The 22,258-nt window shown below is 35.1% G+C and overlaps 2 protein-coding genes across 7 annotated transcripts in view; both read right to left on the bottom strand.

The window, feature by feature from the left end:
• LOC101208563 (translation factor GUF1 homolog, chloroplastic) overlaps positions 1-1,652 on the bottom strand; it is a 64,026-nt gene extending 62,374 nt beyond the window's left edge. For 2 of the 6 annotated variants that reach the window (XM_031884416.1, XM_011655558.2), the window contains exons 1-2: positions 1,284-1,649; positions 987-1,163 (exon numbers count right to left, since the gene is read on the bottom strand). In XM_031884416.1, the coding sequence (XP_031740276.1) occupies positions 987-1,163; positions 1,284-1,526 (420 nt within the window). In that variant the 5' untranslated portion in view covers positions 1,527-1,649. Of the gene's footprint in view, positions 1-986; positions 1,164-1,283 lie in introns of those variants that run through there. The other 4 variants (XR_004216136.1, XM_031884418.1, XM_031884417.1 and 1 more) reach the window with 4 other exon arrangements.
• A 6,941-nt stretch (positions 1,653-8,593) lies between these two features.
• On the bottom strand, positions 8,594-18,927 carry LOC101221469 (protein FRIGIDA). Its single transcript, XM_004144292.3, has 3 exons — positions 17,797-18,927; positions 12,733-12,908; positions 8,594-9,793 (listed from the first exon to the last, which is right to left on the bottom strand). Exons 1-3 carry the CDS (start codon positions 18,602-18,604, stop codon positions 8,939-8,941), a joined length of 1,839 nt encoding a protein of 612 aa, XP_004144340.1. The 5' UTR covers positions 18,605-18,927; the 3' UTR covers positions 8,594-8,938.
• Between the last annotated feature and the right edge of the window lie 3,331 nt (positions 18,928-22,258).

Consider the following 22,258-nt stretch of genomic DNA (forward strand, 5'->3'; position numbering starts at 1 on the left):
TTTATCCTATTGCATCTTATGTATGTTATGACCAATTATTATCTCTTACATGTTCGTTTGTTAAGTCTCTTAACTTTGTCTTGATACCTAACACCATTCGTGCAGCTTTGTCTCATTTTAGGTGGCACAGTGGAATGATCGAAGAGGTGAATACCTTAGATGACAATGTTACTTGGGATTTAGTGTCTCTTCCTACAAGAAAGAAGACTATTAGGCGCAAATGGGTGTTTGCAATTAGAGTTAATCCCAAGGATTAGTAGCTCATTTAAAAGCATGCCTTGTGGCTAAAGGTTATGCTCGGACGTATGGGGTTTGACTATTTTGATACACTCTCTCCTGTTGCTAACCTTACTTCTATCAAGTTATTCGTTTCTATAGCAGCATCTTACAGTTGGCCTTTACAGCAGCTTGACATTTTTTTTGAATCGGAGACATGCCTCTTTATTAATAGTAATAATAATATGAGAGACTAACGCTCAAAGTACAAGAGAGAGATATAGAGAGCAAAAGGGCTAAACAGATACAAATAATAGCTATTGAAAGTAATAAACACGAAAACCAAGGCTTTCGTGGAAACCCGAGAATTAGAAGAAAAACCACGATGTTTTTAGTTTTATTATTTTTTCTGATGAATAATACAACAAGTACAAGGGAGAATAAATAGCATATACAAGGGAATAATGTATTCCCACGTGAAAAACCTAATTAAAGTTTTTCTTTTCTTATCTTTTCTTTTTCTATTTTCTTTTTCTTTTTTTTTGGCGGCTTAGCATGGGAACAGTAAATTTCATGGGTGATAGGATTTGACGAGGCATATAGTGGTCAGTTTAAGGCGTGCTCAACTGGAAATCTTCTACTTATACCCATTAGCCTGGAGTAACCGACTTATAATATAGCTCGGTGTAAATACTTAATTGTTCCAATTCTTACGGGAATCTGAATAAACGATTAATTGCATCAAAGTGAAACCAAATGAGTAAACTGACCTGTAGTTTAATTGTGATGCCTCTTTCTCTCTCCAAATCCATGTTATCAAGAAACTGATCCTTCATTTCTCGAGTCTGAACGGTACCAGTCATCTGAAGCAATTTATCGGCCAAAGTTGATTTACCATGATCAATGTGCGCAATAATGCTGAAGTTTCTGATGTGCGATATAGGAACCTGCATTTTTGTGACATAGTTACCGAATGCTCGGATGAGTATAGAAGAAGCAAATTCAATCGAGCAAAAAGAGAATAAAAGACGGATAAAAAAAAATGTGAACATAGTGAGGGAGAGAACCTTCAGCAGTCGATTTTGACCTGCTTCAACAGCGTTTTGAGCATCGAAGAAATGCGCTCCAGCAGTCTGACAGAGGACCTTGCCTCTGGTTGTGGCAGTTGAAGAAGAGAAAGGGAAAGTGGTGAGGGATAGAGGAATTGGAAGTGAAGGGAAATGGAAATGGATGTTTGTTCTTGATTGGAAAGGACGAAGATGTTGAGTGCATGTGGATAAGAGAGGCGCGGAAGAAAGCTCTACCGCCATTGCTGTGTTTTAGTTTGTGTTTGTTTGTCGACCCAAAATAGTGAGACCCAGACCTTCGTGGTGGAGTGCGTTGTTTCCAACCACATAAATTCGAAGGGTGTACCGTTTTCCCTCCACTCCACTCCACATCCCTCTGCAGGTATACTCTTGAGAAACCCAAAAGAAAAAAAAAAACCATGTTTGGTTCGGTTCTTTTTGGTTTCAAGTATAAAGGATTATTTAATGCATTTATTCCAACTAATCAATGTTATATTTATCGGATGGGTTTTTGGTTAGCAATAAAAACAAATAATTGAGTTGTAATAATTGTAGAAAAGTTACTCGAACTTGACACAAATAAAGATGTAAAAAATGTGAGTATTAGTTAGAAATGTAAGTTGATACAAATAAGGATGGAAAACCTTTTCAATTATTGGTGAACCAAAAAAGGGCTGGTTTGTTTGTTTTTACCCAACCAATCTAACTCTCCCAAATTATTCAAGTTGTAAAACACCCCCTAATATTTTGCTCGAGAAAGATTATACTCACCATACAATTGTTATTCAATCTATACACCAGAATGATAAAAGGGTAATAGAGACCAATAATGAAAGATAAGAGTTGGTTTTGGCTAAGTGTTTGAAGCTAGGCGTGGAGTAAAGTTAGGTAACCTAGTATGTCAACATAACCTCCAAGGCGAGAGAGCCATCAGTGGCCAAGTAAGGCAAGGTGTTTGGAAGCCCACGTGAGATGGTTATGCGGCCAAAAGAGTGAAGTTAACCTTCCCGCAACCAAGACTAAGATACATCTTGTGACATGGGTTGGTGTTAGGCGATCAAAACAGACTTGTGGGTTCAAGGATATTCGATGGAAGTGGAAAACATGCGTCCTAAGCATGCCAACCCCCAAATTGAGGCAAGCAGGAGATGGGCACCTTCGATCATGCATAAACCTTTATAATTAGACGATTTTCAACTGATTAGAGCTTCCAAAGAATCATGATTGAGTCTAATTTATGATGTATGGCTTTTGGACAAAGAAGAAGGGAGAAAGTCGTTCAATCATTTGAAGAAAGTACAAAATGTTGGTCTTCAAAGGATTCTGACCAAGATTGAATGTTTTGAGGCTACAGAGCTCAAACATGAAATTTGAAGCCGAAATTTGAAGGTAAGATAGTTAAAACATTTTTAAGAACTTTCACTACAAGGACATTGGGTATTGTCGACGCAGTAAAACGTCAAAAAAAATGAAAAAAAAAACATTGAGCAAAGTTTTCTCAATGTCGGCTACAAAAAAACTTTGGCCGACGCGCTAACAACAACGTCAGACTTGTCTTATCTCTGACGTCATCAAGATAACGTTGGCAATGGGGTAAGCCCGACATCACTTCCTCACGTCGGAAAAAGATGTCTCGACGTGATGTCGGGCAAAGGTTTTTCCGACGTCATGGAAAGAACGTCGAGGAAAACCCCTTATGTCAATATATAGTATGCGTCGACATAAATTGTTATATTAGTTTTAAATTTTTTTTTTTTTTTTGTTATCGTGAGTAATGCGTTTTTGATTCCTGAAGGCAACAATTAAAATTTATAACAAATTATTATAATAAAAATTACAATTACGAAATTCGATTGTGTAATAAAAATTACAATTAATATTGTTATTCAAATTGTTCAAAAGGACGACATTAAAAGAAAAAAACTACCTCTATCTCCTAAAATCTCAGCTCGCAGATGCCAAAAGGAATAATTTCAAACCTACAAATGACATAAAAGTACAATTAGATATATATCATAGACGATAAATTAAACAAGTTAAAAGTTGAAAAATACATACCCACCTGTGTTCATGGTCCTCTCTATGTCTGACTCATGTCCTTAATCATCTTCCTCATCTTTACAATTTGTCAGTCACACTCCTCCTCCCTCAATGAGGCGGTCACGCTCCTCTTCCCTTTTGCGTTGTTCTTTAATCAAGCGGTCACGCTCCTCCTTCCTTATTTGTTGTTCTTCAATTAGGCGGGTAGCGTTCTCAAGGCTAGCCTTTAATTTGTAACCTCTCTGAAGTGTGTTTGTTGGTCATAAGAGGTAGGGATGAAATCGGGTTGGATTGGGTTGGCTTGGGAGACATTCTTAACTCAATCATATTTTCGGGTTATTTAGGTTACCAACTCGAATTTAGTTTCTAATTCAACCCAGCCCAACCCGTAAAATATGAGTTGGGTTGTCGGGTTGTATAGTTTTTTTTTTTTTCGTTTCTAGTTTCTAATGGTTATAAAAGTTCAAAACTATTACATTTAAATTTTAAACATACATAATTCAAAATTTCATACAATAAATTCAAAGTTTATATACCTAATTTGTTTTTTGTTAAAATAATATATATATATATTATATTAATTTGGGTTGGGTTGGATTGAACCGAATTTTTCAACCCTCCAACCCGAGACCCAACCCAACCTATATTTTAACCTAATCTAACTCAACCCTTGTAATATGGGTTGGGTAGTTTGAGTTGTTCAGGCTCAATTCATATTCTTACACCCCTAATAAGAGAAGGAAGAATTGGAAGCAGAACTTTTCCAAGACTTGGGCTTGAGGCCTCAACCAAGATCTTTTGAGTAGCCCGATCGTCTACCAAAAACAGTCTCGCAGAACTTTTCCAAGACTTGGGTTGGGACTGGAATTCCAATATTGGATTTTGCACAATACAAGTTGTAAGTTGTGAGATGATTAGAATTAAAATCGAAAGAACAAAAACAATTTTCATAAACTTACATGCACATCCGCCGCTACCTGTGAAACAAACTCGTCAATCCTATTGTCGTGCGTTTCTCATAACAACTCAACACAGTTCATTGGACGATCACGTCCTTCAGTGAGCTCGTGTTATCGTTGAAGGAACAACTTGAATCGACTTCTATGGTTGTAAGGCTGCTTTGCTTTAGCAGCCTTATTGACCATTGGTTGCTCCTACATTCAAACAATGATCAAAACGTTACATCCAAACAACAAATTAAACAAAGTACTGTTAATTGATTTTAAGGTAGATGATATAAATTACCTGAAATTGTCGAGTCATGTAATGATCGCAAAGAAAGTGCCAATCTTACACATGATCGACCAATCTAGGTGGTGGGTTTGCACGTGCTTCTTCAGGGTCGTTGTATTGCTTGAAATGTCGGTGGTTGTCTTCCCTAAATTCCTTCCACACGTTGAGCATCAAATGCTCAACAAACTAAGTAAGTGTTGGATCTTCGAAATCTAGCATGAGCCATTGCTACAAAAGAACAATACATAAAGATTAGTATTTTACATATGTAGGTTCAATATATATATATATATGTTAAATAATTTATAAATTTACCCGTAGGCCGCCCTTGACGACCTCGATGTACTCTCGAGGTACATGAGCCAACTTTAGGGCCTCGATCAGAAACGTGTCTCGTGTTAATACAAGGCATCTACAAAATTGTACGCCTTTGCTAGCTCTCACAAAATTGAGATGCAGCTCTTTTTGTACAAGGCATCTACAAACAAAATAACTTTCTAATTACAAGAAATACAAAGTAAAAAAACTTAGATTGCTTGCTCATCTTCCACGAGTAGCAACTCCTCTTATCCTTTCTTACTTAGCCGAAACGCCTTGTCACACCCCTCCCTACACACGTCCTTGCTTGGTATGCGAGACGCGGTATGACTTTGAGATGTGATATGCAAGACACGTTAAATGACAAAAACACTCAACTTGCGGTTCTTCAGTTTTACTTAATCACCTACCCACTTCTTTCTTAAATTACAATAATACTTTAGGCGATAAAGCAACGTAATAAAGAAGAATAAGACAAACTAACACTTTTATTAATTTCAATAAACCGTTCTACAACAAATAATACTAATTAGTTGAGTTCAACGCTTAAACTATATAATAAAATATTTGGCAGTTTTCTCGCCAAGTAGCTATTCACTCCTTCCTTACATGGCTTTAACGTTTGAAGTCTGAAAAAGAAAGCTTAAATACATAAGTCAAAAGACTTAGTGAGGTTTTAAAAAATGTTTTTCGTGAAATACCTTTCATAAACATCTTTTTATAAAACATGTCAAATGACGTAAATTTATATCAATTTGCATGGTTTCAACATTTCACATAAACATCATAATACACATTAGTCTCTCTCGCAATCCTTCTGCCAAGAACATGAATCATTTCCAACGCCATGACTCATCATCTCGCGTTTAGACTACTATGGTGTTCTTTCCATCAACAACATCCGAAAATGTCTTGATTCATTCCTTGTTGCTCAGGCCGCTTAACACACTGAGGTCTTTTTCTACATTGACTAGCTTCACTCCACTATGCAGTCCTTTTTTACATGGCTACCTTTACTCTTTATGTACACATAACAGTTAGCTTATTGAATAGGAAGCAGACTAATGGTTTAAACACCATTTCTAAATCATAGAAACATATAGAACATGCTTTAAACATAACATAAGCTTTTCATGAAAATTCCTTTGTAATCATTTACATTGAAAAAATTATTTCAAATCAGTAATCACTTAATAAAGAAAGCTTAAATTCATGTAAATCATTTTTAAGGAAACACTCACAACACTTGATAACTTTAACGTGAAATGTTTTTCTTCTTCTCATGTAATTACTTTGGCAGCACTTCAGCCCTTCAATTATTCTTTTGAACTTTTGCAGAGTAATAATACTCCAAAATCTAGCTGAAGACTCCTATTTATACTACTCTCAAATCAGCTTAGTCACCCTTAAACTTTTACCAGCTCGCCAACTCCTACTCTTAGTAGTGCACGTGTGAGCTTAAGGTTTAAATTAACCATGCTTAGCTTAATCTCTACACGTGGCCTCTTAAGTACACTTCAGAAATTTCTGGAAACTTTCCTTACTTATTCTCGCCAAGTCTTTCTTTTCATGTAGTACCTTAATCACATAGAATTACATAAACGCCGACAAGTCCTTATCGCATAACCTTTTCTCAACGCATACTTAACTTAATTGTCAACTTCTTATCGCGTAGACTACTCAAAACGCCTTCTTTAGAACACTTAGTTAAAATTTCAGTCTTTCTTAGGTACGGATCTTACACGTCTGATCACATGGAAAGAAAAAACTTAAAACGTAAGTCAAGACTTAATGAATGATAGTTTTGAAAACTTTTTTGGACAAACAATTATGAAATAACTTTCATAAACATGGTTTCAACTCCTTAGTCATAAAATATTAAAACACATTAGTCTTCCATCTTCCTTTCATCGAGAACATGAACCATTCTCATGCATAGACTACTGTGATGTCCTTTTCATCTACAACATCCCTTGGAGAATGTCCTGGTTCATTTTTCATTGCTCAATACGCTCGTTTTACGCATTGGCCAACTTCACTCCACCATATAGTCATTTTCTACCTTGCTATATTTACTCCTTATGTGCACATAATAGCTAACTTCATTGATAGGAATAAGACTAATGGTTTACAACAAACATAACATACAATACAAAGCATTCATCGCGTATAAAACTTTACTTCAAAAAAAAGCTTTCTTTAGAATAATCATTCCTTTCTTCATAAATGTTAGTCTTGTATAAACAACTTTACAAATGAACAAGAAGTTCTTAAAGAAGCTTTGGAAGCATTAAACATTTGAAATAAAAACACTCACTACACTACGTTTTCCTTCAAAACGCATGGCTTCAGATCTCTTCTTCTCGCCTAATACTTCTTCTTCTTAGCATAATAACACTAATGATATTTGCATAATCCTCCTTTTCTGTCACTTCTCTTCTATTTATACTAATCTTCAAAATAGATTAGTCATCCTTAAGTCCCTAATAACTAGACAGCTCCTATTTGAGACTTTACACTTGTAAGCTTAATATTTATCTTAATCATGTTTAAGTTTAACCTTGCACGTGAACAACCATAAAATCATGATTAGATGTATCCTCGCGTAGCTTCGTCTTGCGTTAAACTTAAGAACGCTCAATTCTTGTGTTGAACGTGTACTTATTCATCGTGTCACCTTACTACAATGTCAGTTGCAAAACACCTTTTCTTTACATTTAGTCAAAATGACTCTCCTATTAAGACACGGGACCTACAAGGTAGCATTAGTAGCTAACAATCGTTGTTGCTGAGGTTGGTTGCCAGCAAGTGCAATCATTGAAACTAATAGAGGTAAGAAGAGTTAGTTATTTTAACCATCGAACTGTAAATAATGCTAACTCTTATCCCTATTATCTTAACACATGCCTTACATTTGGTGAGTTATAATAGCTCACACAACCCATTCCAAATTAGGAGCACAAAAACCTCATAGTTCGTAAGTTTGGTTGATATAATAACATTAAGAGGTTATTTTGGGCTGAGTTAAGTTCATACATATGTAGTTGTATGTTTCTGGTGTTCAGATGTTGTGTGTGGGGTCTTTGATATGTTGAATTGCATTTATTTGTTAAGTGTTTTTTGGTGCATAGAAGTCCATTGAAATCCTATATTTGACAACTTCCAAAAAAAAACCTTTTCCAAAAAATCATTTCCATAAAAGCACTTGTGTTTGCCTTCCATAGTATTTTTATATACAAATTTGTTCAGTTTGATATATACTAAAATTGTTTTTTTAATTAATTGCAAATGATTGTAAATAACAACTATAAACTGATAATTTAAAATAATTTTCGTTACAATTGGTGGAAGTGGTTTCCATTGAAGGTTGTCGGAGTTCTCCGTTGGCAGTGGTAGTCGAATGTGATCAAGGTTGGCTACTTGTGGAAGTCATTGAAGTGAGCCACCAAGAGATGTTAGCTGAAGAGGCAAAATGAGTATTAGGAATGTGATGTTGAGAGCTAAGTGTACTGTTGATAGAGCCCCCAAATACACTAAGTTGAGTTCATATTTCAACTTATAGCAACTCATACCCTCACTTCTACTAATTTGAATCAACAATTTTCTTCCTCAATTAAGAGGAGATGGATTTTATTTACAGTTAAAGGATTACAAGCTCGTAGTATAACAACTATCTGTTTTAATTAACTCACTCTTAACACCTTTACAAAGGGTTTCTCTTGGTACACCATTTTGCAATATTTAAGAGTTTAATAACATCAATTTAGAATCTCGAGGGGTTGATGATCAAATTATTAAATACAAGGATGTGACTGTAACAACCCATAAATAAAGAGTGGTTTTGAACAGGAAGAGTGAAGAGCATTGTTATAACCAAAATGTAAGTTCATATGCATAAGTGAGCAAAGAACATTCTGCCAGCCAGCCTGCCTAGCAAATCTAATGACTAATAATACACCCAAGGCTTTGCAGCTGAGACAAGAAACTGTGTTTCAACAATCCTAACCAAAAGATGAAGTCGACCCAGCTGTTTTCATTATATATTGAAATGAAAACGTTTAGTATTAATTGTAAAAGTAGGAGGGATGGTGATGATGGGGCAGCCGAAGACGAGACAAAGTGCCAGTTTGAGTGCTTCTGTTCTTGGGCAGATCATTTTCGAACACTGCTGCATCAGCAAAATGATAGAGATCAAAATTATTGCTCGTCGAGTGTCCCATGAACCCATATACGGCTGAATAAGGCTCCACGGTTGTTGGCGGTGGCGTAGGGGTTGTTGCAAGTGTAGGCATAGCTTGTTGAATAAAGCTTTGCCCAACTGATATATCTTTGTAAGCAAACTCACGAGTTGGCCCCATTTTGTAAATGGACGCCTCGTTGCTGTCCCTTCCCCTTCCCCATCCCATTCCTCTGGGGAATGGGGCGGCAGCATTGGAGATACCACTACCAATAATATCGGCAGGCAAAACTGTAGTTTCAACCAAACCAGGTCCACGCAAAGACGAAGCAATTTGGTAATTACCTAACTGAGAAGCACGTCCACCATCCAATAACTTTAGTGGCATTGAACTACTACTAGTACTAAAACAGCTCTTGTCCTCCAAAAACGTAGTTGCATTTTGTTCCAACAAGCCATTGACTGGATAAGACATAACAGGGAATCCTCCTTTATTTGCGGACATTCGTGACCGCTTTATTTCTTGACTCAGATACTTCTGTGTGGAAGCTTCATCTGTTTTTCTCTTCAGACTCGCATTATCTTCCATTCTTTTTCCGAGTTCCACAATATCCTTCTCCAAGTTCTTTATCATTTCGTGAATTTTCCATCCAGGAAGAGACTTCACTGGATCCAATTTGTGATCTTCCAAACATTTGAGAACACATTTCAGAGAAGCTAATTTCTCTTCACTCACTCGTCTCTGTCAAAAACAACGTAACTAGAAGGTAAGTAATTACAATACGGGAGAAGAACAAATAAAAGATGTTGGAGCAGAACTTGCTGAGAGAAACCTCAGGGAACATAAGTAAATTCACTGAGCAAAACTAACGAATGGGGAGGGCTTGACAACAAAAACTAAACATAACCTCACATTGAGAGAATTAAAAATAGATGCAATAGAATATGCATTTATTCCAAAATAAATAAAACAAAATATGCATTTATTCTAATCTTAATTTTCTGACTACTTCAAGGGTTTGGAAAACCCTCTCCAAATTCCAAATTTCACCTACTAACTATGCATTTATTCTAATCTCGTCCATAAACTTTTGAAATTTTCAATTGAACTTTTCATTAGACTCCCAGCTCTAAAAAATCAAATGTGGATATGGTACAAAAGATTATCTTCAAACATTGGCTAATATGTTTTTTTAAAATGAAAACAAGCCTCTTAGTTGGATTTTTTCTGATAAAAAATGAGGTTTTCCCCCTTGATTGGGCAAGTGAACTAAGGAAAAGATGTAAATGACATGGGATTAAAAAGCTCGAAGGAGCCTCTTTCCACGTAGATGGATAGACTTGTATTTGTTATACACAATACCCAATGTTTTCAATTGGTTTGGTTGGTCACGAGTTCATTACTTCAATGAAAAGATAAGTTTCTGTTTAAAAAGAAACCTACGTATATTATTTGCTTTCATTATTGTTTATTTGATTAAAAAGAAATCCAGACCAAAACCAGGGTTGTTGAGGCGCAGACAGGTGCTCGCCTGAGGTGAGAGGCAAGGCAAGGTCTTAACACCTTGCAAGTACTCAAAATGCACCTTTAGCAAGGTGCTTGCCTTTTACACTTTCCAATAGCCTTGAACATTCGTTCAAAGGTGACCTAGGCGCTCGGCTTGTCCGATTGTTCAACCTTTTTTTTTTTTAGAACAAAGAAATTCTTCTCCAATACTTTGATTAGGTTGAATAATTAGAACTTGTGAAAATTACTTTATCCCCACCCCCACCCACCCAAAGAAAAAATTGTGAAGATTATAATGAGTTACATCTAACAAATGAAGAAAATAACTAAAGAAAATTAACCAAAACAAAAAATTCAAAACCAATAAAGCTCAAATACAATTCAACCCACATACTCCTTAGGCTTACGATAAACACTAACCAAAACAGCCTATGAAATATATAATTTAACCCCAAAAAATCCTATATACGTAATAGTATTACTGTTTTATTTTTGTTTTTTTATTTGTCTGGATGGGAAGCATAAAACCTTGAAAGGAGAACATTACAAATTAAATGAATAGCAAATTAAATTAATGGAAACATCTTCAGAGAAACTAAGAAAGCGTTTGGAGCAAAGACTATCTTAATACTATAATAACCACTAATTACTACTGTAAATACTTTTTTATACTCCCAAATTAGCTACAATTAACCCTATTTTTAAACTTCAACTTGCTACAGTTTTTACTATTTGCTACAACTTGTACTATTTTACGTTCATTTTTTTTATTCTATGCTACCTTGTTTATCATTTCCTTCTCGAACTAAAATATTTTACATCTCAAACACATAATATTATAACCCAAGCTAAAATAATCTATACCTCAAATGCAAACTTGTTTTTTCTACAACCTACTTGACCCTACAACACTTGAATATCAAGGAACTTGTAGAAAATTCCTAGATAGGTAGCCACCATAGATTAAACCCTTGACCTCTTAGGGCCTATTTGATACAGAATATGAATACAAAAGTTTTGAAAACAAGAGATTTAATGAAAACAAAGTTGTATTTTATGTTTTTAGATATGTGTTTGGTGACAGATTCAGAAATTGGATTCTAACTTTTAAAAAAATGTTTAAATATGTTTCGTATTGTATATTTATAAATAATAAAAATAGTCTTACTTATCCACTAATATTTAGTTGACAATAAGCTATTATTAATTTATTTATGAATATAATTTATGTTTAGAAAATAGATTAAATTGCAAAATTAGTCCCTATGGTTTGGAGAAAGTTAGAGTTTAGTCTATAGTTTGACAAAATCTCATATATAGTTTTTATGGTTTGAAAATCTTCCTAAATAGTCCCTACAAACGAGACTTTTATCACAACAAAGAAACTAAATTCTAACTATAAACCGTAGTGATTAAATTCTATATTTTTAAAACCATAGTAACCAAATTTGTAATTTAACCTAAAAATTTATATAGTTATTATTTTGTAATATTATATAATTTATCACACATTACATAATACATATTATATTAAAAAATAAATTGAGTTTATAACATGGCACATTGTATTTCTAAATATACTTATATGTATTCAATATAATTCTGCTTTTTAAAATGTAAAATTTAAATTCTAGGTACAATGAAAACATAAAAAAGTTGTTTTCAAAATTTGCACTAATCGCAGAGTTCGAAAATAGTTTTCAAAAACAGAATCTGGATTGTTTGTCAAACACATGTCTGCTGAACTCAGTGAATCTAGAAAACATAAAACACAATCTAGGTTCTCTACCAAACAGACCCTTGGTTATCCTTTTTATCACTAGGTCAACCCAAAACTATTATAACCCAACTATAATAACCAAGGAATATACTAACCAACTCTTTCCCCAAACACCCCCTGAAAGAATGCAATCCCAACTTATGACGGAAAGAGCTTCTTGGTATACTCTTTCCAAACATTTTCATAACTCTTTCTTCATATGCAGGTTTGATTAGTGAAGTTATTAGAACTGATGGGTTGCTGGTATTACGATTGAAAGTTAGGAAATTAGTCCTGATATTTTAACTTTTCACAAATCAATGAAATGTTATATTAAAGCAAAATAAAAGAATGAATGCATGCATTGTAATTTATAAAGACTAAATAAATGCCCATAGGTCGAGATAAACTATACCAGTTGCATGGTTGAACCTCGTACTTTATTTATTCTTTTTTTCCACGTTTCATCACACTCTTGGAGAAATGACAACAGAATTTCCTGTGGTGGAAATACATTCTCCATACCAAAAGCATAAATAATATCAACAGCTTCAATATTCTTACTGCTCTTCGTCATCCCCTTTATAATGTCTATTATAAGTCAAGCAGCGAAATAAGAATGACAATTGATCTAAACCAGCATAGGCAATCAAAGCAATCAGACTCCAAGGTTGACCAACCAACTTACAGCTATTAAGGAAATTGAAATATTTGTTACCGTTTATGCATTTATCAGCATTAAAATACCTGAAAGTAGAATTCTTAATTGTGAAAAAAATAAAATTTAAAGTTGACTCGCTTCTAACCTTCATGAACTGGATTCCTTCTATAGGTTGTAGAGCTGTGACCTTGAGGTTATTATTTATTATTTTTTTTATAGGAAACAACAACTGATGAGGTGGAATTACAAAATGTTAATGGGGAGAAAAGTCAATCCCCAATCCAAGGCAGACTTACAAAGAACACCTCCAACTAGACAAATGAGAAAGCAGGCTGTAACTCTGAAGTTGAAGAAAGTTTTCACACTAGGTGAGGGCAGAAAAGCAAAGATTTGAACTATCAAAAGTTTTGTTCTTTTCATTAATCATTTGATAGCTTCTTTCTTTCCAAATGAACCAAATTGATGTCCTGATGGTTGGGCTCAAGGGCAATGTGAAACAAGATTAATAAATTTTGAGGGAAAAGTCCATCATTTCTAAGGCATGCATAAACTTGATTTTGAATTTTTGAAGCAAATTGGGAATGGTACTCCAGAGGAAGCTCGAAGTCCTGATGTTCAAGGAATTCAAGACTCAGATGTTGAATCAGTTGTAAGTGCAAGTAGTGAGGAATTAGAAGAGGTTGAAGCAGGGGAAGAGGCTGAAGATTCTGAGATTTTGGAGAACATTATCAGCAATACCCGTGAGTTGTTTGTGGAGGAATGTGTATAAAAAGAACCACCTATCCAGAAAATCAGAGAATAAATCCCACAGCATTTGAACGGCATCATTGAAGCTTGTGGTTTATCTTTCTTTTGAGTTTTATGAACTTTATTTCCAGCAGTTAAAAGTAGTCTTGGATGAGGTAGTGCAATTAAAATTCTTTCGTGGATTACAAGGGGGGCTAGGAGATAAATCGAAAAGAAGATTGTGGTCGTTGGCTCCTTTTGGAAAATTTGTTAATATGCATTTTTTAACCGTACAAGTTCTTAAACCAAAAAAGTCTAGCCTTTCTTGCTAAATGGGGGTGGCTGTTTTTAGAGGAAGTGGATTTTATAAATGAAAGGCACCAAAACATTGCCATTTGCCTGGACTTTCAATGAACTCCTTCAAAGGACCACGATCCAATTCAATCAAAGCATTGTCTGCAAATAAAGGGTTGATGATAACTTTTGAATCGAAAAAGAGTTCTAATGCTTCATTAATTTTTACCCAACTATCAAATTCAAAAAGTTCAAAAAGTGATAGATGTGAAGTTATCCCCCAAGTTTAACCATGAATTAGTGTAGATTGGTCGTCTTGCTTGCTTTTTGATAGCCCCTTAACAGTTTCAGTAGATTTTTGTTTTATCAAGGATTCTCTCTTTGTTTTCCCTGTATTACAATCTTATGTTGTAAAGACGGTTTGTTTGGTCCTTTTAGTCATGCTTGTTATTAGTTATTTTTGATATGATGAGGGCGTCATAGGGTGTTAACCTAATTGAGATAACCAGCAAGTGCACCTCCTAATCCTTGGGTTATTTTGCTCATTGTATAACACTTTATGAGCTTAAGTCTCATTTTTGTCTAATAAAGAACATTTGTTCCCCTTTTGAGTTAAGTCTCATTTTTGTCTAATAAAAAACATTTGTTCCCCTTTTGGAAAAAATGAACATCATGACTGTTTCTAGTGCTGATTCTGCAATCTTTAGTGTGAAGTCCTCTAGTTCTAACAGTGAAAAGCAAAATGGGGAGCTTGTCCCTATGTGTGAACATTGTAAGAATCCTTGGCATACAAAAGACAGTTGTTGGAGGTTATATGGTCGACCATCAAATGGTAAGAAACGTCCGCCAAATGACAAGTGAATCTATCCTAACTTCACAGCCCCCCACCCCTGCAGGGAATCAAGGTGATCATGGTACTTCTTCTCTTGAACCTATTGCACAATCAGGTACATCTCAATCCTTAAGTCTCATCAGCATCGACCGGAAGAAACCTTGGATACTTGATTCAGGTGTTACATATCATTTAACTGGATCCTCTTAACATTTTATATCATATCTCCCATGTGTTGGCAATGAAAGAATTAGGATTGCAGATGGGTCCTTTGCTCCTATTGTGAGCAAGGGTCATATTTCCCCATCCCCTTTTGATGGTCCAATTTCACATAATGCATCGCATGTGCCTACGATGTCTCACAATTTACTGTCTATTAGTAAGATAACTAGGGATCTAAATTGTCAAGCTGTATTCTCACTTGATATTGTTGTTTCTTTTCAGGACCTCAGCTCAGAGAAGATGATTGGCATTATCCGACACAACAAGGGACTCTATTTCCTTGATGATGATGCTTCTTCTAGGGATTGTAATAGGACTAGTCCATACTCATCTTATTTTTCTTCTGAAACTTTTTTCCTTATGTTGTGGCACTTTCGTCTTTGCCACCCAAACTTTCAATATATAAAATATCGATTTCGTCATTTATTTTCTAAAGTGGATATTTCTTCTTTGTCATGTGATGTATATTCATGCAAAACAGCACAGAGCCTCATTTCCATCTCAGACCTACAAACCTACCCAACCATTTACCCTCATTTGTAGTGATGTTTTATGGCCCTCACAAGTCACTACCACTTCGGGAAAACGTTGGTTTGTAACATTTATTGATGATCATATCCGCCTCAACTCACTTCTCACTGATAAATTTGAGGTCTCGTCAATATTTCAACAATTTTACACAACCATTGAGACACCATTCAATGCCAAAATTGCTATTTTGCTGAGTGATAACGGTCATGTGTTCTTGAATAATACTTTTCGATACTTTCTATTCTTTGAAGGGATTGTGCACCAGAGTTCTTGTGCCTATAACCCGCAACAGGACGATGTGGTTGAAAGGAAAAAACGCCACCTCCTCGAGGTTGCTCTGTCTCTCATGTTGTCTACTTCTCTTCCTTACTACTTATGAGGGAGGTAATCCTCACTACAATGTACCTTATCACTAGAATGTCATCTTGGGTCCTCCACCTCCAAGCACCTCTTGAATGTCTTAAGGAGTTCTAACTTATCACACGACTTATTCTTGATGTTCCTCTCCATGTGTTCGGGTGGACTGCCTTTGTTCATAATCATGGGCCTAACCACACTAAGTTTGCTCCTCGTGCCTTTGTTCATAGTCATAGGCCACCTCTAACTACAATCTTCAACAACTATTTTCGGGCAACCCGACAACAGCAACCTTCAACCGACCATTTTCTCGACAACTATCGCCACCCAGTCGTCGACAATCCTTTTTTCATAGCCACCATCAACCAATTTTTTTAAATCATTTTTTGGCAACATTCATCAAACAACTTTTGACCATGTTTTTGCCAACTGTTTCCCAACAATGATCGACGACCAACTTCTAGTGACTATTTTCCCGGTAGCCGTTACCAGCCAACCTCAAGTGATCATTTTTCGACAACGTCCTTAGCCAACTTCCAATGACGATCTTTTGGCGATCGTTGTCAGTAGTATCCAACCACCATTTCTCGATGACCACCTCTAACCACTATCTTTGACGGTTGTTTTCAGGTGATCGTTGACGACAACTTCGGGTGATCATATTCCCGACAACCGTTTCCGCCAAACTCTCAACGACCGTGTTTTAGTGAACATCATTCGCCAACTTTGGTGACCACTGCCAACCTCTAATCACCACTTTTAAGTGAACACCACCGGCCACCGTTTCCAATGACAGTTTTCAGCAACCGTTGGTGGCCAACTTTTTTATAAAAACATTTTTAAAAACCAAATGTAAAAATAAATTCATAAAAAATATATTATTATAATTAATTGGTTAATTAATTTTCAAATATAAAATATAATTTGGTAATTTTAAAATCACTTTTGGAACCAAACATATAGTAATTCAAAATCACTATCAAAAGTTTGGAACCAAACATATAGTAATTCAAAATCACTATCAAAAGTTTGGAACCAAAGAAAAGTTTGTTGTTAAAAATCACTTTTCCAAAATCAATTGTATATAAATCTCTTCTTCTAAAATCACTACTCCAAGTATCACTCCCAAACATACCCTGAGTATATTAACCGGACACATATGACAAACATAATAAATTTTGAGGAAAAAAATACAATAAACTAATTTTTTAAGTACATAAATGCATAAATTCATTAACCATAAACTTCTTTCTAGGCTTGTAGACTTCTAGACTCCTAGTATAAATTTGATATATATTTTGATACACGTGTAGATTAAAAAAAATGATGTGTTTTTGTGTGCATGTTGTGTCACGTCTTGTATCCATATCCGTGCTTCTTAGCATACATGTGGTCAGTTATTCATCAAAAATAAAAATGATGACATCTATACAATTCATTAAAAACAGTCCCCATCCATACCCAATCACACATACAGAGTCACAAACTAATAGCTCTACACCAAGCTTCCAAACCAGTTTTACCATTCTCCCAATCCTAGCAATTAGCTGGATAAGGTTTTACAAACTTGGGAGGAGCCCAAGAGATGGCCGAAAAACACTCATCAAAGACATTTTATATAAGGAGTAAGGAAGTAGTCTAAAACTTACTAACATATCAGACACAATAGCAGCAAAATTGAACAAAACTAAAATCAGATATAAACAAGACCACAAAGTAAAACAGTTAGAAAAAAAAGGAAGCAAATTCAGTTTTTAAGCAAGGCAATAAATCAGGTAAACGAATCAATTAAGAGATGAACAACAAGGGAAAAGCATGTGTTCTTTTGATAAGTCATGAGTGTTGAAATTACATACCAGGAATACGCGTACGAAGACAATGTGAATGGCAAAGGGCATTCGATAGCCCCTTTGAGTTACTCGATCGTAAGAGATCCCTTAAATCATCGTTTGTAAATACAGTAGGAATTCCGAAAGACGCAAGAAAAAGAAGCAAACCCCTGGCATCTATATCGCTTGCCTGACAAGAACCACTTTCAGTAATAAGTCTTTTTCTCCAGGCAATAGCAGCAAGGTCAGCTTCCACCTTCAAGGAGGACTCAATTTCTGTTCTTTTATCATTTTTGGTCTCAGCTGCACCTGAGATCAGAAAAAGTTCTAGGATGAGGATGGAGGCTTGTCTAGCAGGAATCATAGGAGAGACCTTGGTGTAGGCTTTGCTTCCCTGAAGATAAAAGCGGCCAATGCAATCGAACACGAGTTTGGCCGGGTTAGGAGCCCATTTTAAAGCAAGCGGAATTTCATGATGGAGGCGAGCGAGGTCCGATAGATGAGAAACTATGTACTTGCGTAGGCCACGGCTACACATGGTTCGGCAGAGATGCTCAAGCTGGGAGAGAGAGGAGGATTCTGGTTGCTTATCAACGCCTTCTTTTCCGTCAACTTTGCCAAAATCGGTACGAGTTTCAGGAAGATTGCTTCTAGAACTACGCGACAGATGGGTGCTTGAATAAACAGGATTTCGTCCACTTTCTGCGGTTGGGACGAGAGGAGAAGAATTGGAGAATAAGGAAGATAATTGGCATGGGCCTTCTCCCAATCGTGAATCAGTCTCTGAATGCTCTTCCTCCTTGGAGGAATCAACAGTAGCAGCCATGAGTGACATTGACTTCCTTGGGCTTAAGGACCTCTTACTTAAGCTTCTGGGTTGTGGGGGAAAACGGAAACTGAATTTGAAGAGGTTGAAGTTTAGAAAGGTAAACTAAAGCCCAGTTTTTGGCAATTAAATTCCAAAACTGCTAATTTAATATGTGGACTTCTAAGGCACTGAGGGAAGAAAAGTAAGAATTGGGCGCTGGGGAACAGAGAACTGCACAAGATTGGGGAGAAGAGATGAAAGATTAAGAAACGGAAATTGGGAAAACTATTCAAACTAACCTAGAACAACCAAAATTAATCTTAAACTTCTAAACCTTGAGGGAGGAAGGTAAGAAACAAGGGATAAAGGAGGAATATGAAAAATAAAATGATTATCATAACTTTTTGTTTGAAGAAGGATTACGTGATGGATTATCACAAATATATATATATATATATATTATTTTTTAAAAGAAAATTGTACTCTTGTATTTACTTTTTAAAATAAATTGGTATTGTAAATCTAATACAGAACTATTCATATGTTTATTAAAATTTGGAATTTTTATTATATTAGTATGTCTTTAAAAGAAAAGAAAAGTAAAAATGCATGTTTTTACTATATTATGTCTTTAGTATAGTGGTTGTGCCCCCTTTGAAACCCAGAGGTCTTGGATTCAAGACTCATCCACTACAATCCCCTACATATGATTCTTTTAGAGTCGTACTGTATGGATTCTGACTCAATACAAATACTCTAATGAACATGCGAATAAGTGAAAGAAATTGAGAGAGAGATGGAAATTGGGGTGGAACTACTTAGGGTTGAGATTTGAGAGAGAAAAACTAAGTTATCACCTTCAACAAGAGTTTTGATCTTCATGGTAAGTTCTTGAAGGCTTTATACAAGTGTCAAATTGGAATATTCTTCAGCATCTTCTATCTGATTTATTTTGATACTGGACATCATGTCTCGTTGCACCTGCATGATTGCATCACAAATCCATTGATCTGTAACAATCTAATCTTCGTTGGCTACTAACTTATTGATTAAATGACTATCTAACCACACTTGTCATTTTGTGTTTTCATCACATTGTATGTTCATTGCGTGGTCTTTGGTTCGTTGACTGACATTTTGATATTCTACAAGTTTTGGACACCTTCTTACTTCCTGATTCATTGAGGTAGCTTACTCCTTGCGCACTTCTTTAACAATAACTATGTGTTCAAAGGATAGAAATTTTAGAATAAGCAGACATTTTAAACTTTTGTGGACTTGTGTTTGCTCAATAAGCTTTTTCACTAGACATTGTTGCCTTCCATCGCCTTCTTTCTCAATTATACTTCATTATTATGAATCAAATATTATATATAATAACTTGTATTTCTACAAGTTATCATGTTCTTACATTGTTTTCTACCTTGAACAATGTGAGATTTTGTCGAACCTCAAGTTGCGTACATGCATGTTAGTATTAGAGTAATAGGAATAAAAAATACTAAATATATTACGTGTTTTCAAGACTTATATCAAGAGCAATTAAATACATCGCATTGAAGTATCCTGCTTGGCAATGAATATGTGCATTCCCACATTAAAAAATATATGATGAACTACATAGTTGTTAAGATGAACTGCTCTACTAGACAATTTTCTTATAAGCCTAAATTCTAAATCAACTATGACATCAAAGCTCATTAATTGATTTATGTTTTAGGGTACAAAAAAAATTGAAAAACAACAAAAAAATCACAAAATGAAACATAATGTACTTGGAAGGCAAGGAAAAAGTCCGGAAGAGTGTACTTGATGACAATCCTTCTTCTTCCTAGACTTCTACTTGTATGCCCACACCTTATCCTTCAATGCCTTGTGAAGGAAAACAAATGTTTTATCCCACAAAGTTTTTCCCCAATCCTTATTGCCATAATACTTTTAGTCCTCAACATCAGCAAAATGTGTCTTACGAATCATTCCTTTCGCTTTGTTTTTCTTCGTCGTGCCTTAGTTTGTGAAGTACAGAAGATTGACCTTATTAACATTCGAGTTATTCTTAAATTCTAGCTCCTTATATCGCTCTTCAAATTTCAGTAGGTACGTTTCTTGTAACATTAAAATACACGAAGTATATGTTGCATAGAGATTCATAATTGGATGTGAGCATACTAGTTTCTTCAAAAACCGCCACAATCCAATAATCATAAAAAACTCATCATTTTAAAATTTGACAATCACTTCATTGATGTCAAATCTCATTGAGTCATTTCTATTGCCTATGACCCCCTCAATAAAATGTGATGTACAAAAGGACTGTTGAAGACAACATTATTCATATCCACAAACTGACAAACATGATCCTCTTGAACATGTCAAACTATCATTTCGTCAGATTCTATTGCACAAAATCCTACTTGCAATCCCGATATGAGATGCTAGGCAAGTAGTTTGACTAGGAATACAATCCTCCTCAACAATTTTGAATTTAGACCTTTCTTACTGGCAGTACATAAAAAGAAAGCCCGTATATAAGAAAACAAATGTTATGCTTAAATTTTCAAAATAAAGTGTTTTCTTGTGCCTATTTCTTGTTTTTTTTGTTAGTCTTTGTTGTGTCTAAACCATACTTCTCATTTTGCTTTTTTGTCCTTATTTCTAGTGGGTTTTGCTTAAATGTTTCTCATTCCAACTTTCTATTTCTCATTTTCTAAATCTTGTGTTGTTTGTGAAGTGGTGGGTTAATCTTTGGTTTCTTTGTTGTTCTATGTTTAGTGAGTTCAAATGTGTGATATCTCCTACAACTGTCACGTGTAAGTGCTAATGATGCAGGTTAAGTCGTATACATGCATTCGAAAATGAAAATTGAAAATGGGAAACAAACATGTTACCTTCATCGAAAGCTTCAAAGGATAACTGTTGTGGGAGACGAATAGACAATGACCACTCAACTAGTTGGGAGGATAAAATAAGAGAGAATAGTGATGGAAAACAGAAACATGCACAATGAAATCAGGATAAAATTTTACTTTAATTGCAACTAAACATTTTGGTAATTAACATGCATAACTACCCTTGATTAATAGAAAAAACTAACATTTGGCTTTTTCTATCCTCGTAATCTTCTCACGAACTTGAAATTAGGACTACCACTAGTGTTCACTCGCTATTCTCTAGATTTAGAACTGGACTGTGGGACCCGAACAGTAGAGAAAATAGAGAGAGTGATGGAATTAGGAGGATGAACTTTTTGTTGAGATTCTTGAGAATGAAAGAGTATTTGGTTTATTTTGTAATTCCTAATTATAAAACTAAAATTTCCAAAACCACAAAACAAAAGGTTCCTTTGATTTGTAATTCACATTTTTTTATAAACAAACTACATGCAATAATGTCTGCAATGAACTTTCCATTCTCAACACTTGGCCTATCACCAACTAGGTGTCTTATATGCATGAAGCCACTTGCAAATCACATGCATTGAGCTTGTCAAATCTCAACAACTTAGTCTAAGGGCAATATGGTAATTTGACATTTAAATTAAAGTCAAACTTTGACTTTTTCAAGTAAAAATTCAACATTTTGACTTTTTACCATTTTGTCCACGTTCATTTTTTCAAAATTTAAATCATATTTGAATATAAAGTCGGTCAAAGTTTGACTTTTTAGTGTGAAAAGTCAAAC

Source organism: Cucumis sativus, chromosome 4 (assembly GCF_000004075.3).
Source record: "Cucumis sativus cultivar 9930 chromosome 4, Cucumber_9930_V3, whole genome shotgun sequence".
NCBI classification, from domain to species: Eukaryota; Viridiplantae; Streptophyta; class Magnoliopsida; order Cucurbitales; family Cucurbitaceae; genus Cucumis; species Cucumis sativus.